This window comes from Salmo salar, unplaced genomic scaffold, assembly GCF_905237065.1.
Source record: "Salmo salar unplaced genomic scaffold, Ssal_v3.1, whole genome shotgun sequence".
NCBI classification, from domain to species: Eukaryota; Metazoa; Chordata; class Actinopteri; order Salmoniformes; family Salmonidae; genus Salmo; species Salmo salar.
In genome coordinates, this window is record NW_025550529.1 from 1 (window position 1) to 16,773 (window position 16,773).

The following is a 16,773-nucleotide window of genomic DNA, read 5'->3' on the forward strand; positions in this document are numbered from 1 at the left end:
CACACACACCACACACACACACACACACACACACACAAAAACACCACACACACACACACACACACACACACAACACAAAAAAAAAAAACACACACACACACCACACACACCACACACACACCAACACACACCACACCACACACACACACCACACACCACACACCACACAACACACACACACACACCACACACACACACACACACACACACACACACCACACACACACACACACACACACCACACACACACCACACACACACACACCCACACACCACACACCCACACACCACACCACACACCACACACACACCACACACACACAACACACACACACACCACACACACACACACACACACAACACACACAACACACACGTTACACACACACACAACACACACACCACACACACCACACACACACACACCCCCCCTTCCCTGTCACATGTATTCAGAGTGATTGTGTGTGTTTTCCAGGCTTCCTTGGGAGCGGGCTTCTCTGATAAGATCCCATCTCACACCGTTACCATGGCCTGCATCTCCTCCAACGTCGCTATGACAACAGGTACCGGTCTGTAATGAGGGCCACAGGTACCGGTCGGTCGGTAATGAGGGCCACAGGTACCGGTCTGTCTGTAATGAGGGCCACAGGTACCGGTCGGTCGGTAATGAGGGCCACAGGTACCGGTCGGTCGGTAATGAGGGCCACAGGTACCGGTCGGTCGGTAATGAGGGCCACAGGGACCGGTCGGTCGGTAATGAGGGCCACAGGGACCGGTCGGTCGGTAATGAGGGCCACAGGGACCGGTCGGTCGGTAATGAGGGCCACAGGGACCGGTCGGTCGGTAATGAGGGCCACAGGGACCGGTCGGTCTGTAATGAGGGCCACAGGGACCGGTCGGTCTGTAATGAGGGCCACAGGGACCGGTCGGTCTGTAATGAGGGCCACAGGGACCGGCCGGTCGGTAATGAGGGCCACAGGGACCGGCCGGTCGGTAATGAGGGCCACAGGTACCGGTCGGTCTGTAATGAGGGCCACAGGGACCGGCCGGTCTGTAATATAGTAGCTGTGTGTGTGTAGGTGTGGGGCTGATCACATCAGGCCAGTGTGATGCTATAGTAACTGTGTGTAGGTGTGGGGCTGATCACATCAGGCCAGTGTGATGCTATAGTAGCTGTGTGTGTGTGTGTGGGGCTGATCACATCAGGCCAGTGTGATGCTATAGTAGCTGTGTGTGTGTGTGTGGGGCTGATCACATCGGGCCAGTGTGATGCTATAGTAACTGTGTGTGTGTGGGGCTGATCACATCGGGCCAGTGTGATGCTATAGTAACTGTGTGTGTGTAGGTGTGGGGCTGATCACATCGGGCCAGTGTGATGCTATAGTAACTGTGTGTGTGTGTGTGGGGCTGATCACATCAGGCCAGTGTGATGCTATAGTAACTGTGTGTGTGTAGGTGTGGGGCTGATCACATCGGGCCAGTGTGATGCTATAGTAACTGTGTGTGTGTGTGTGTGGGGCTGATCACATCGGGCCAGTGTGATGCTATAGTAACTGTGTGTGTGTAGGTGTGGGGCTGATCACATCGGGCCAGGTGTGATGCTATAGTAACTGTGTGTGTGTGTGTGTGTGGGGCTGATCACATCGGGCCAGTGTGATGCTATAGTAACTGTGTGTGTGTAGGTGTGGGGCTGATCACATCGGGCCAGTGTGATGCTATAGTAACTGTGTGTGTGTGTGTAGGTGTGGGGCTGATCACATCAGGCCAGTGTGATGCTATAGTAACTGTGTGTGTGTGTAGGTGTGGGGCTGATCACATCAGGCCAGTGTGATGCTATAGTAACTGTGTGTGTGTAGGTGTGGGGCTGATCACATCGGGCCAGTGTGATGCTATAGTAACTGTGTGTGTGTGTGTAGGTGTGGGGCTGATCACATCAGGCCAGTGTGATGCTATAGTAACTGTGTGTGTGTGTAGGTGTGGGGCTGATCACATCAGGCCAGTGTGATGCTATAGTAACTGTGTGTGTGTGTAGGTGTGGGGCTGATCACATCGGGCCAGTGTGATGCTATAGTAACTGTGTGTGTGTGTAGGTGTGGGGCTGATCACATCGGGCCAGTGTGATGCTATAGTAACTGTGTGTGTGTGTGTGTGTGTGTGTGTAGGTGTGGGGCTGATCACATCGGGCCAGTGTGATGCTATAGTAACTGTGTGTGTGTGTGTGTGGGGCTGATCACATCGGGCCAGTGTGATGCTATAGTAACTGTGTGTGTGTGTGTGTGTGGGGCTGATCACATCGGGCCAGTGTGATGCTATAGTAACTGTGTGTGTGTGTAGGTGTGGGGCTGATCACATCGGGCCAGTGTGATACCATAGTGGCTGGAGGGGTGGAGTTTATGTCGGACGTTCCTATTCGTCACAGCAGGAAGATGAGGAAGACCATGTTGGCTCTGAGCAGAGCGAAGACCCTCGGACAGCGCCTCAGCCTTATCGGCTCTATCAGGATGGCTCATCTCACACCTGAGGTGTGTCTTATGTATATCACGTGTTTACAACTTCAGGAAATTCATTTGTGTGTTTTTCCAGAGCCTTCGGAAAGTATTCAGACCCTTTGACTTTCTCCACATTTTGTTACGTTAAAGCCTTAATCTAAAATGGATGAAATAAATAAAAAATCCTCAGCGATCTACACTCGATGCCCCATCATGACGTCGCAATGCCCCATCATAACAAGGCGTGAACAGGTTGACGTTTCTGTAAATGTATTAAAAATTAAAACAGATCCTTATTTACGTAAGTATTCAGACTGTTTGCTATGAGACTTGAGCTTCAGTGCATCCTGTTTCCATTCATCATCCTTGAGATATTTCTACAACTTGATTGGAGTCCAACTGTGGTAAATTCAACTGATTTGGAAAGGCACACACCTGTCTTTATAAGGTCCCCCAGTTGACAGTGAATATCAGCGCAAAAACCAAGCTATGAGGTCGAAGGAATTGTCCGTAGAGCTCCGAGACAGGATTGTGTCGAGGCACAGATCTGGGGAAGGGTACCAAACATGTCTGCAGCATTGAAGGTCCCCAAGAACACAGTGGCCTCCGTCGCTCTTTAATGGAAGAAGTTTGGGATCATCAAGGCTCAGGGAGGTGACCAAGAACCCGATGGTCACTCTGACAGAGCTCCAGAGTTCCTCTGTGGAGATGGGAGAACCTTCCAGAAGGACAACCATCTTTGCAGCACTCCACCAATCAGGCCTTTCTGGTAGCGTGGCCAGACGGAAGCCAATCCTCAGTAAAAGGCACATGACAGCCCGCTTGGATCACGAGGACCAAGATTCTATGGTCTGATGAAACTAAGATTGAACTCTTCGTCCTGAATGCCAAGCGTCACATCTGGAGGAAACCTGGCACCATCCCTACGGTGAAGCATGGTGGTGGCAGCATCATGCTGTGGGGATGTTTTTAAGCGGCAGGGACTGGGAGACTAGTCAGGATCGAGGGAAAGATGAACGGAGCAAAGTACAGAGATCCTTGATGAAAACCTGCTCCAGAGCACTCAGGACCTCAGACTGGGGTGAAGGTTCACCTTCCAACAGGACAACGACCCTAAGCACACAGCCAAGACAATGCAGGATTGACTTGAACCCGATCGAACATCTCTGGAGAGACCTGAAAATAGCTGTACAGCAACGCTCCCCATCCAACCTGACAGAGCTTGAGAGGATCTGCAGAGAAGAATGGGAGAAACTCCCAAAATACAGGTGTGCCAAGCTTGTAGTGTCCTACCCAAGAAGACTCGATTCTGTAATCGCTGCCTCAACAAATTACTGGGTGAAGGGTCTGAATACTTACGTAAATGTGATTTCAGTTTTGTAGTTTTTATAAATTATATTTTTTTAAGGCTGTATCTTAACAAAGTGGAAAAAGTCAAGGGGTTTGAATACTTCCCTTAGGCCCTGTATAGTGCATTTATATTATGTGTGTGTGTGTTTAGCTGCCTGCGGTAGCAGAGTTTTCCACGGCAGAGACGATGGGTCACAGTGCAGACCGTCTGGCGGCGGCATTCGGAGTGACTCGGCTGGAACAGGATGAGTTCGCGCTACGATCACACACGCTCGCCAAACGGGCCCAGGATGCAGGGTTCCTCAGTGACGTCATCAGCTTCAAGGTGCCAGGTAACCATGTTGAAGCATGGTGGTTTTAGGGTGTTGGAGAGACTAGTGACCAGCGGGTTAGTTAGTTGAGTTTTAGACTAGTGACCAGATGGTTAGTTAGTTGAGTTTTAGACTAGTGACCAGATGGTTAGTTAGTTGAGTTTTAGACTAGTGACCAGCGGGTTAGTTAGTCCATCATGCCAGTGGTTACCAAACTGGGGCATGTTAAAATGCACATGGTGGGAGGGGGTGTTTCCCAATGATGGACCGGGGGGTCCCAATGGCCAATGGGGGACCGGGGTCCCAATGGGGGACGGGGGGGGTCCCAATGGGGGACCGGGGGGTCCCAATGGGGGACGGGGGGTCCCAATGGGGGACCGGGGGACCGAAGTGAAAACGTTTGGCAAATTCTGCATTAAACAGAGCATTCTATGATGATCACAAATGTTGACGTGTGTGTGTGTGTGTGTGTGTGTGTGTGTGTGTGTGTGTGTGTGTGTAGGTCGTGACATGGTTGCCAAGGACAACGGGATCCGTCCATCCTCCATGGAACAGCTGGCCAAACTGAAACCTGCTTTTATCAAACCTCATGGCACTGTTACTGCTGCTAACTCGTCCTTTCTGGTACACACACACACACACACACACACAGACACAGACACACACACACATATATATATATATACACACACAGAGAAGTCTGGTACTCAACACCTCAAATGACTGAGTTTCCATTGTGTTCCTCAGACCGACGGTGCATCAGCTGTCCTCATCATGTCAGAAGAGAAAGCCCTGGCCATGGGATACAAGCCCAAAGCCTACCTCAGGTACTGATATACTGTATTAGTACTCTTATACTACACTACACTATACTACACTACACTATACTATACTATACTAGACTATACTAGACTAGACTATACTAGACTATACTAGACTATACTAGACTATACTAGACTATACTAGACTATACTAGACTATACTATACTATACTATACCATACTACACTATACTACACTATACTACACTATACTATACTATACTACACTACACTATACTACACTATACTACACTATACTACACTATACTACACTATACTACACTATACTAGACTATACTACACTACACTATACTACACTATACTACGCTATACTACACTATACTATACTACACTATACTACACTACGCTATACTACACTATACTACACTATACTACACTATACTACACTATACTACACTACACTATACTACACTACACTATACTACACTATACTACACTATACTATACTACACTATACTACACTATACTAGACTATACTACACTATACTGCACTATACTACACTACATTATACTGCACTATACTATACTACACTATACTACACTATACTAGACTATACTAGACTATACTATACTAGACTATACTATACTACACTATACTACACTATACTATACTACACTATACTACACTACACTATACTACACTACACTATACTACACTACACTATACTACACTATACTACACTATACTACACTATACTAGACTATACTATAATACACTATACTAGACTACACTATACTACACTATACTACGCTATACTACACTAGACTATACTACACTGCACTATACTACACTATACTACACTATACTAGACTATACTAGACTATACTACACTGCACTATACTACACTATACTACACTATACTAGACTATACTATACTATATAAAAGTATCTGCAGTGTCGTCGTGTGTCGTTTATCTGCTGTGTGTGTGTGGTGTTTATCTGCTGTGTGCGTGGTGTTTATCTGCTGTGTGTGTGTGGTGTTTATCTGCTGTGTGTGTGTGGTGTTTATCTGCTGTGTGTGTGTGGTGTTTATCTGCTGTGTGTGTGTGGTGTTTATCTGCTGTGTGTGTGGTGTTTATCTGCTGTGTGTGTGGTGTTTATCTGCTGTGTGCGTGGTGTTTATCTGCTGTGTGTGTGTGTGGTGTTTATCTGCTGTGTGTGTGTGTGGTGTTTATCTGCTGTGTGCGTGGTGTTTATCTGCTGTGTGTGTGGTGTTTATCTGCTGTGTGTGCGTGGTGTTTATCTGCTGTGTGTGCGTGGTGTTTATCTGCTGTGTGTGTGTGTGGTGTTTATCTGCTGTGTGTGTGTGTGGTGTTTATCTGCTGTGTGTGTGTGTGGTGTTTATCTGCTGTGTGTGTGTGTGGTGTTTATCTGCTGTGTGTGTGTGTGGTGTTTATCTGCTGTGTGCGTGGTGTTTATCTGCTGTGTGCGTGGTGTTTATCTGCTGTGTGCGTGGTGTTTATCTGCTGTGTGTGTGGTGTTTATCTGCTGTGTGTGTGTGTGGTGTTTATCTGCTGTGTGTGTGTGTGGTGTTTATCTGCTGTGTGTGTGCGTGGTGTTTATCTGCTGTGTGCGTGGTGTTTATCTGCTGTGTGCGTGGTGTTTATCTGCTGTGTGTGTGTGGTGTTTATCTGCTGTGTGTGTGTGTGGTGTTTATCTGCTGTGTGCGTGGTGTTTATCTGCTGTGTGTGTGTGGTGTTTATCTGCTGTGTGTGCGTGGTGTTTATCTGCTGTGTGTGTGGTGTTTATCTGCTGTGTGTGTGGTGTTTATCTGCTGTGTGTGTGTGGTGTTTATCTGCTGTGTGTGTGTGGTGTTTATCTGCTGTGTGTGTGTGGTGTTTATCTGCTGTGTGTGTGTGGTGTTTATCTGCTGTGTGTGTGTGGTGTTTATCTGCTGTGTGCGTGTGGTGTTTATCTGCTGTGTGTGTGTTCTACAGAGACTTTGTGTTCGTGTCTCAGGACCCCAAAGACCAGCTGCTGCTTGGGTGAGTAACCCGGCTACAGTAGACCTTTAACCTTTAACCCGGCTACAGTAGACCTTTAACCTTTAACCCGGCTACAGTAGACCTTTAACCTTTAACCCGGCCCTACAGTAGACCTTTAACCCGGCTACAGTAGACCTTTAACCCGGCTACAGTAGACCTTTAACCCGGCTACAGTAGACCTTTAACCCGGCTACAGTAGACCTTTAACCCGGCCCTACAGTAGACCTTTAACCCGGCCCTACAGTAGACCTTTAACCCGGCCCTACAGTAGACCTTTAACCCGGCCCTACAGTAGACCTTTAACCCGGCCCTACAGTAGACCTTTAACCCGGCCCTACAGTAGACCTTTAACCCGGCTACAGTAGACCTTTAACCCGGCTACAGTAGACCTTTAACCCGGCTACAGTAGACCTTTAACCCGGCTACAGTAGACCTTTAACCCGGCTACAGTAGACCTTTAACCCGGCTACAGTAGACCTTTAACCTTTAACCCGGCTACAGTAGACCTTTAACCTTTAACCCGGCTACAGTAGACCTTTAACCTTTAACCCGGCTACAGTAGACCTTTAACCTTTAACCCGGCCACAGTAGACCTTTAACCCGGCCCTACAGTAGACCTTTAACCTTTAACCCGGCCACAGTAGACCTTTAACCTTTAACCCGGCTACAGTAGACCTTTAACCTTTAACCCGGCCACAGTAGACCTTTAACCCGGCCCTACAGTAGACCTTTAACCTTTAACCCGGCCACAGTAGACCTTTAACCTTTAACCCGGCTACAGTAGACCTTTAACCTTTAACCGGCTACAGTAGACCTTTAACCCGGCTACAGTAGACCTTTAACCCGGCTACAGTAGACCTTTAACCCGGCTACAGTAGACCTTTAACCCGGCTACAGTAGACCTTTAACCCGGCTACAGTAGACCTTTAACCCGGCTACAGTAGACCTTTAACCCGGCTACAGTAGACCTTTAACCCGGCTACAGTAGACCTTTAACCCGGCTACAGTAGACCTTTAACCCGGCTACAGTAGACCTTTAACCCGGCTACAGTAGACCTTTAACCCGGCTACAGTAGACCTTTAACCCGGCTACAGTAGACCTTTAACCCGGCTACAGTAGACCTTTAACCCGGCCCTACAGTAGACCTTTAACCCGGCCCTACAGTAGACCTTTAACCCGGCCCTACAGTAGACCTTTAACCCGGCTACAGTAGACCTTTAACCCGGCCCTACAGTAGACCTTTAACCCGGCCCTACAGTAGACCTTTAACCCGGCCCTACAGTAGACCTTTAACCCGGCCCTACAGTAGACCTTTAACCCGGCCCTACAGTAGACCTTTAACCCGGCCCTACAGTAGACCTTTAACCCGGCCCTACAGTAGACCTTTAACCCGGCTACAGTAGACCTTTTAACCCGGCTACAGTAGACCTTTAACCCGGCCCTACAGTAGACCTTTAACCCGGCTACAGTAGACCTTTAACCCGGCCCTACAGTAGACCTTTAACCCGGCCCTACAGTAGACCTTTAACCCGGCCCTACAGTAGACCTTTAACCCGGCCCTACAGTAGACCTTTAACCCGGCCCTACAGTAGACCTTTAACCCGGCCCTACAGTAGACCTTTAACCCGGCCCTACAGTAGACCTTTAACCCGGCCCTACAGTAGACCTTTAACCCGGCCCTACAGTAGACCTTTAACCCGGCCCTACAGTAGACCTTTAACCTCTTGGGGCTAGGTGGGACGCTAGCGTGCCACCCGTGGTGCACTCCATCAACAGCAGGTGCATTTCAAGAGCGGCAAATTTGAATCCAAATAAATGTCAAAATTCAAATTTTTCAAAAATACAACTATGTTACACCATTTGAAAGATAAACATCTCCTTAATCTAACCACGTTTTACGATTTCAAAAAGGTTTTACGGCGAAAGCATAAATTTAGAGTATGTTAGGACAGTACATTTACAAGAGTTGTGTGTAATGTTTTGTCAAGTCAAAGACAGGGTCACCAAAACCATAAAACCAGCTAAAATGATGCACTAACCTTTTACAATCTCCATCAGATGACACTCCTAGGACATTATGTTAGACAATGCATGCATTTTTAGTTCTATCAAGTTCATATTTATATACAAAAACAGCGTTTTACTATGGCATTGATGTTGAGGAAATCGTTTCCCTCCAATAACCGGCAGTCAAGTCAGCGTCAGAAATTAAATAATTAAAATTAGAAAACATTGGTAAAATATTATATTGTCATTTAAAGAATTATAGATTTACATCTCTTGAACGCAATCAACTTGACAGATTTAAAAATAACCTTACTGGGAAATCACACTTTGCAATAATCTGAGCACTGCGCCCAGAAAAATACGCGTTGCGATACAGACTAGACGTCATGTTGGGGAGATCTAAAATCGAAAATACTATGTAAATAATCCATTACCTTTGATTCTCTTCATCAGATGTCACTTCCAGGTATCACAGGTCCATAACGAATGTAGTTTTGTTCAAAAAAGCTCATCATTTATGTCCAAAAATCTCCGTCTCGTTAGCACATGATGTAAGCCAGCCGGACTTCTCGTCATGAACGAGGGGAAAAAATATATTTCCGTTCGTTCAAACATGTCAAACGTTGTATAGCATAAATCATTAGGGCCTTTTTTAACCAGAACATGAATAATATTCAAGGTGGACGAATGCATACTCTTTTATAACGTATTGGAACGAGGGTACCCAACATGAACTAGCGCGCCAGGTGTCTAATGGGACATCACCGTTCCATGGCTCTTGTTCGGTCAGATCTCCCTCCAGAAGACTCAAAACACTTTGTAAAGGCTGGTGACATCTAGTGGAAGCAATAGGAAGTGCCAAAATATTCCTAAACCCCTGTGTTTTTCAATGGGATAGGTTTAAAGTCAATACAACACATCAGGTATCCACTTCCTGTCAGAAAATGTCTCAGGGTTTTGCCTGCCAAATGAGTTCTGTTATACTCACAGACACCATTCAAACAGTTTTGGAAACTTTAGAGTGTTTTCTATCCATATATAATAAGTATATGCATATTCTAGTTACTGGGTAGGATTAGTAACCAGATTAAATCGGGTACATTTTTTTTATCCAGACGTGCAAATGCTGCCCCCTAGACCCAACAGGTTAACCCGGCCCTACAGTAGACCTTTAACCCGGCTACAGTAGACCTTTAACCCGGCTACAGTAGACCTTTAACCCGGCTACAGTAGACCTTTAACCCGGCCCTACAGTAGACCTTTAACCCGGCCCTACAGTAGACCTTTAACCCGGCCCTACAGTAGACCTTTAACCCGGCCCTACAGTAGACCTTTAACCCGGCCCTACAGTAGACCTTTAACCCGGCCCTACAGTAGACCTTTAACCCGGCCCTACAGTAGACCTTTAACCCGGCCCTACAGTAGACCTTTAACCCGGCCCTACAGTAGACCTTTAACCCGGCCCTACAGTAGACCTTTAACCCGGCCCTACAGTAGACCTTTAACCCGGCCCTACAGTAGACCTTTAACCCGGCCCTACAGTAGACCTTTAACCCGGCTACAGTAGACCTTTAACCCGGCTACAGTAGACCTTTAACCCGGCTACAGTAGACCTTTAACCCGGCTACAGTAGACCTTTAACCGGCTACAGTAGACCTTTAACCCGGCTACAGTAGACCTTTAACCCGGCCCTACAGTAGACCTTTAACCCGGCCCTACAGTAGACCTTTAACCCGGCCCTACAGTAGACCTTTAACCCGGCCCTACAGTAGACCTTTAACCCGGCCCTACAGTAGACCTTTAACCCGGCCCTACAGTAGACCTTTAACCCGGCCCTACAGTAGACCTTTAACCCGGCCCTACAGTAGACCTTTAACCCGGCCCTACAGTAGACCTTTAACCCGGCCCTACAGTAGACCTTTAACCCGGCCCTACAGTAGACCTTTAACCCGGCCCTACAGTAGACCTTTAACCCGGCCCTACAGTAGACCTTTAACCCGGCCATACAGTAGACCTTTAACCCGGCCATACAGTAGACCTTTAACCCGGCCCTACAGTAGACCTTTAACCCGGCCCTACAGTAGACCTTTAACCCGGCCCTACAGTAGACCTTTAACCCGGCTACAGTAGACCTTTAACCCGGCCCTACAGTAGACCTTTAACCCGGCCCTACAGTAGACCTTTAACCCGGCCCTACAGTAGACCTTTAACCCGGCCCTACAGTAGACCTTTAACCCGGCCCTACAGTAGACCTTTAACCCGGCCCTACAGTAGACCTTTAACCCGGCCCTACAGTAGACCTTTAACCCGGCCCTACAGTAGACCTTTAACCCGGCCCTACAGTAGACCTTTAACCCGGCCCTACAGTAGACCTTTAACCCGGCCCTACAGTAGACCTTTAACCCGGCCCTACAGTAGACCTTTAACCCGGCCCTACAGTAGACCTTTAACCCGGCCCTACAGTAGACCTTTAACCCGGCCCTACAGTAGACCTTTAACCCGGCCCTACAGTAGACCTTTAACCCGGCCCTACAGTAGACCTTTAACCCGGCCCTACAGTAGACCTTTAACCCGGCCCTACAGTAGACCTTTAACCCGGCCCTACAGTAGACCTTTAACCCGGCCCTACAGTAGACCTTTAACCCGGCCCTACAGTAGACCTTTAACCCGGCCCTACAGTAGACCTTTAACCCGGCCCTACAGTAGACCTTTAACCCGGCCCTACAGTAGACCTTTAACCCGGCCCTACAGTAGACCTTTAACCCGGCCCTACAGTAGACCTTTAACCCGGCTGTAGCAGCTCTATGGTCTATATAACCTTAGAAGAGGTTAATGACGAGGTCATGAGTTTGTTTCTCCTCTTCAGGCCCACATATGGAACCCCGAAAGTTCTGGCACGTGCCGGGTTGACTATGGATGACATCGACGTCTTCGAGTTCCACGAGGCCTTTGCCGTGAGTTGCTCAGTCACGTGTGTGTGTGTGTGTGTGTGTGTGTGTGTGTGTGTGTGTGTGTGTGTGTTACATGTTGGATCTCCTTTGTGGAGCTCAGTATAAGTTCTACATCCTTCTGGTTCCTCAGTGTCCACATCACTAAGGACTCCCCGCACACCGACTCAGTCATGAAGATGGCAGCGCCTCTTCTCCCTTCGGGAGGTTAAAGATTTAGCATGGACCCTCAGATCCTCCAGCTGCATCACCCCTTGGTATGGCAAATGCACCGGTCCTGAATGGCAGGAACCTCAACCCCAGTGATGTACTGGGCCGTTCGCACTACCCTCTGTAGCGCCTTACGGTCAGATGCTGAGAGTTGCCGGCTGGTCTGAAATGTCCTCTGGTCTGATTAAACAAAAGTAGAACTGTTTGGCCATAATGACCATCGTTATGTTTGGAGGAAACGGGGAGGTTTGCAAGCCGAAGAACACCATCCCAACCGTGAAGCACGGGGGTGGCAGCATCATGTTGTGGGGGTGCTTTGCTGCAGGAGGGACTGGTGCACTTCACAAAATAGATGGCATCATGAGGGAGGAAAATGATGTGGATATATTGAATCAACATCTCAGACATCAGTCAGGAAGTTAAAGCTTGGTCGCAAATGGGTCTTCCAAATGGACAATGACCACAAGCATACTTCCAAAGTTGTGGCAAAATGGCTTAAGGACAACAAAGTCAAGGTATTGGAGTGGCCATCACAAAGCCCTGACCTCAATCCTATAGAACATTTGTGGGCAGAACTGAAAAAGTGTGTGCGGCAAGGAGGCCTACAAACCTGACTCAGTTACACCAGCTCTGTCAGGAGGAATGGGCCAAAAAATCACCCAACTTATTGTGGGAAGCTTGTGGAAGGCTACCCAAAACGTTTGACCCAAGTTCAACAATTTAAAGGCAATGCTACCAAACACTAATTGAGTGTATTTAAACTTCTGACCCACTGGGAATGTGATGAAAGAAATAAAAGCTGAAATAAATCATTCTCTCTACTATTATTCTGACATTTCACATTCTTAAAGTAAAGTGGTGATCCTAACTGACCTAAGATGGAATTTTTACACGGATTAATGAAACGGAGTTTAAATGTATTTGTCTACTTCCCACTTCAACTGTAGCTCCATTCTTGTGTATTTTTATTGTTGAACTCTGCACCTAAAAGTTCTGTTAAGTCTGCATGAGTTGAATTCGGTGTGTGTGTGTGATACATTTTAATCTAATCTAATTTCATTTATTAGTTTTGACTGATTGTGCGATATTGAGGAAGATTAAACTGTTCTGTTCTATACAGGACTCGGTGTTTCCTCTCTATCTATAGTAACACTGCTCTGTGTGTGTGTGTGTGTGTGTTAACAGGGCCAGATCATGGCTAACCTGAAAGCGTTGGATTCAGACTGGTTTGCACAGACCTACATGGGACGGAAGGCTAAGGTAAAATATGAACTATCTAAACTCAGCAAAACAAGACCATCCTCATAATCACGTACTACATATATCTGCAGCACGGCATTGCTTTCTCTCTCCGCTGTGTTTTCATCTTGCTAGCTGTCGCTCAAATGGCAGGCGGCTGGAACTCTTAATTGCTAAGGGGTTTGCTCACATGGTGAAAATGCAGGAAAAATTGTGCTGCACAGCTTCAAGAGAAGTTGGCCACGAAATATCTAGTTTGAAACCAATTGAGGTAAGAGTAATTTTGCTCATAGATTATGAATGACACATCCAGCCCAAAGCGGGAGGGTTAAAAAATGCATAGTTGCCAAACTTCCAGAGTCTTTAAGAGAAGAGATCAAAACTGGAACAAAGCACTCCACCCTTTTCTCTGCATGTTAGGGGCCGAATGTCCCCTCCACCTCCAAAATTCAAAAGATGAGAACACCTGTGAAATGGGGGACCTGTTCGTTATGTCACGACTAACCCTGTGAAATGGGGATCCTGTTCGTTATGTCACGACTAACCCTGTGAAATGGGGGACCTGTTCGTTATGTCACGACTAACCCTGTGAAATGGGGGACCTGTTCGTTATGTCACGACTAACCCCTGTGAAATGGGGATCCTGTTCGTTATGTCACGACTAACCCTGTGAAATGGGGATCCTGTTCGTTATGTCACGACTAACCCTGTGAAATGGGGATCCTGTTCGTTATGTCACGACTAACCCTGTGAAATGGGGATCCTGTTCGTTATGTCACGACTAACCCTGTGAAATGGGGGGACCTGTTCGTTGTGTCACGACTAACCCTGTGAAATGGGGGACCTGTTCGTTATGTCACGACTAACCCTGTGAAATGGGGGACCTGTTCGTTATGTCACGACTAACCCTGTGAAATGGGGATCCTGTTCGTTATGTCACGACTAACCCTGTGAAATGGGGGGACCTGTTCGTTATGTCACGACTAACCCTGTGAAATGGGGATCCTGTTCGTTATGTCACGACTAACCCTGTGAAATGGGGATCCCTGTTCGTTATGTCACGACTAACCCTGTGAAATGGGGATCCTGTTCGTTATGTCACGACTAACCCTGTGAAATGGGGATCCTGTTCGTTATGTCACGACTAACCCTGTGAAATGGGGGATCCTGTTCGTTATGTCACGACTAACCCTGTGAAATGGGGATCCTGTTCGTTATGTCACGACTAACCCTGTGAAATGGGGATCCTGTTCGTTATGTCACGACTAACCCTGTGAAATGGTGACCCTGTTCGTTATGTCACGACTAACCCTGTGAAATGGTGACCTCAAATCAAATTTATTTATATAGCCCTTCGTACATCAGCTGAAATCTCAAAGTGCTGTACAGAAACCCAGCCTAAAACCCCAAACAGCAAGCAATGCAGGTGTAGAAGCACGGTGGCTAGGAAAAACTCCCTAGGAAAAACTCCCTAGAAAGGCAAAAAACCTAGGAAGAAACCTAGAGAGGAACCAGGCTATGAGGGGTGACCAGTCCTCTACTGGCTGTACTGGGTAGAGAGGAACCAGGCTATGAGGGGTGACCAGTCCTCTACTGGCTGTACTGGGTAGAGAGGAACCAGGCTATGAGGGGTGACCAGTCCTCTACTGGCTGTACTGGGTAGAGAGGAACCAGGCTATGAGGGGTGACCAGTCCTCTTCTGGCTGTACTGGGTAGAGAGGAACCAGGCTATGAGGGGTGGCCAGTCCTCTACTGGCTGTACTGGGTAGAGAGGAACCAGGCTATGAGGGGTGGCCAGTCCTCTTCTGGCTGTACTGGGTAGAGAGGAACCAGGCTATGAGGGGTGACCAGTCCTCTACTGGCTGTGCCGGGTAGAGAGGAACCAGGCTATGAGGGGTGACCAGTCCTCTACTGGCTGTGCCGGGTAGAGAGGAACCAGGCTATGAGGGGTGGCCAGTCCTCTTCTGGCTGTGCCGGGTAGAGAGGAACCAGGCTATGAGGGGTGACCAGTCCTCTACTGGCTGTACTGGGTAGAGAGGAACCAGGCTATGAGGGGTGGCCAGTCCTCTACTGGCTGTACTGGGTAGAGAGGAACCAGGCTATGAGGGGTGACCAGTCCTCTTCTGGCTGTACTGGGTAGAGAGGAACCAGGCTATGAGGGGTGACCAGTCCTCTACTGGCTGTACTGGGTAGAGAGGAACCAGGCTATGAGGGGTGGCCAGTCCTCTACTGGCTGTACTGGGTAGAGAGGAACCAGGCTATGAGGGGTGACCAGTCCTCTTCTGGCTGTGTACCGGGTGCAGATTATAACAGAACATGGTCAAGATGTTAAAATATTCATAAATGAGCAGCATGGTCAGATAATAATAATCACAGTAGTTGTCGAGGCAACAAGCACGTCCGGTGACCTGTTCCTTTCCCCAACTCTGCTGACTGTGTGTTTAGGTGGGCGCCCCTGCCATGGAGAAGTTTAACCTGTGGGGGGCAGTCTGTCCCTCGGCCATCCGTTTACGCCACGGCTGCCGCCTGGTAACCACGGTAGCACACCGCCTGCAGAAGGAAGGGGGCCAGTATGGACTGGTGGCTGCATGCGCTGCGGGCGGACAGGTAAAACACGCTTCCAGTTAATTCAGTGTAACGGACAGTAAAGTCATCTTACCTGTGTGTGTGTGTGTTTTCAGGGCCATGCCATGGTGATCGAAGCATACCCACAGTAGAACAGGATTCTGGGAGGAGGACTCAGCAGAAGACTGTGTGCACATATACACACAGAGTGGAATAACCACCCACATTATCAGACTGTACATTCTAACACCACTTTGCCTGGTTGCATGTGTTTTGTGTGGAGGAGAGTGTAAATTTAGAGCAGAGTTTTGGTTGCCTTGCTGTCAGGGTGCACCAGTAGCCTTCACACAGACAGGAATGTAACAGTGGGGCTTTCTCCATAGTCTGTGGCCTCCTCATTTCCTCTCCTCGTGAAAGGAAATTCTTAGTCGGTAGTTGTCCACCGTGATGCCATCAGCTGTGTTCATATCAGGGCAGATGGAGGAGGAGGAGGAGGAGGAGGAGATGCCATTACTCTTGAGATGCACCCTGATCCGATCATTCAGATGTTTATACTCTGTCTTTTGGTTTACTTACAAATGAATGTGTTACTACAATGATTTAATTAAAAAACAATAGAACTACCCTACAGCTTCCCATAATGGATTAGTCATTTATTTTCTGTCTTTCTAAAATTGTAACCTCCATTACCATGGGAAAGTTTGAAATCTAAAGCAACATTTTTCTTCAGAGAAACTTGTGCTGTAACTAGCCTAAAGCTACTGTTATGGTTAGCAGCTGTCTGTGTTGATCTGAGGAATGGTATCCACACGTTTCCTGTGCTACA

The 16,773-nt window shown here is 47.8% G+C and overlaps 1 protein-coding gene across 1 annotated transcript; it reads left to right on the forward strand.

Moving 5' to 3' along the window:
* Positions 1–475: 475 nt before the first annotated feature.
* On the forward strand, positions 476–16,571 carry LOC123739521 (trifunctional enzyme subunit beta, mitochondrial; the record flags this gene model as incomplete). The annotated part of the gene is given in 10 exon segments (XM_045713852.1): positions 476–563; positions 2,335–2,522; positions 3,991–4,171; positions 4,653–4,774; positions 4,898–4,977; positions 6,930–6,977; positions 11,852–11,939; positions 13,329–13,403; positions 15,828–15,989; positions 16,064–16,571. Coding segments are annotated over 10 exon segments (1,068 nt in total), but the record flags the coding sequence as incomplete, so codon positions are not given.
* Positions 16,572–16,773: the final 202 nt, after the last annotated feature.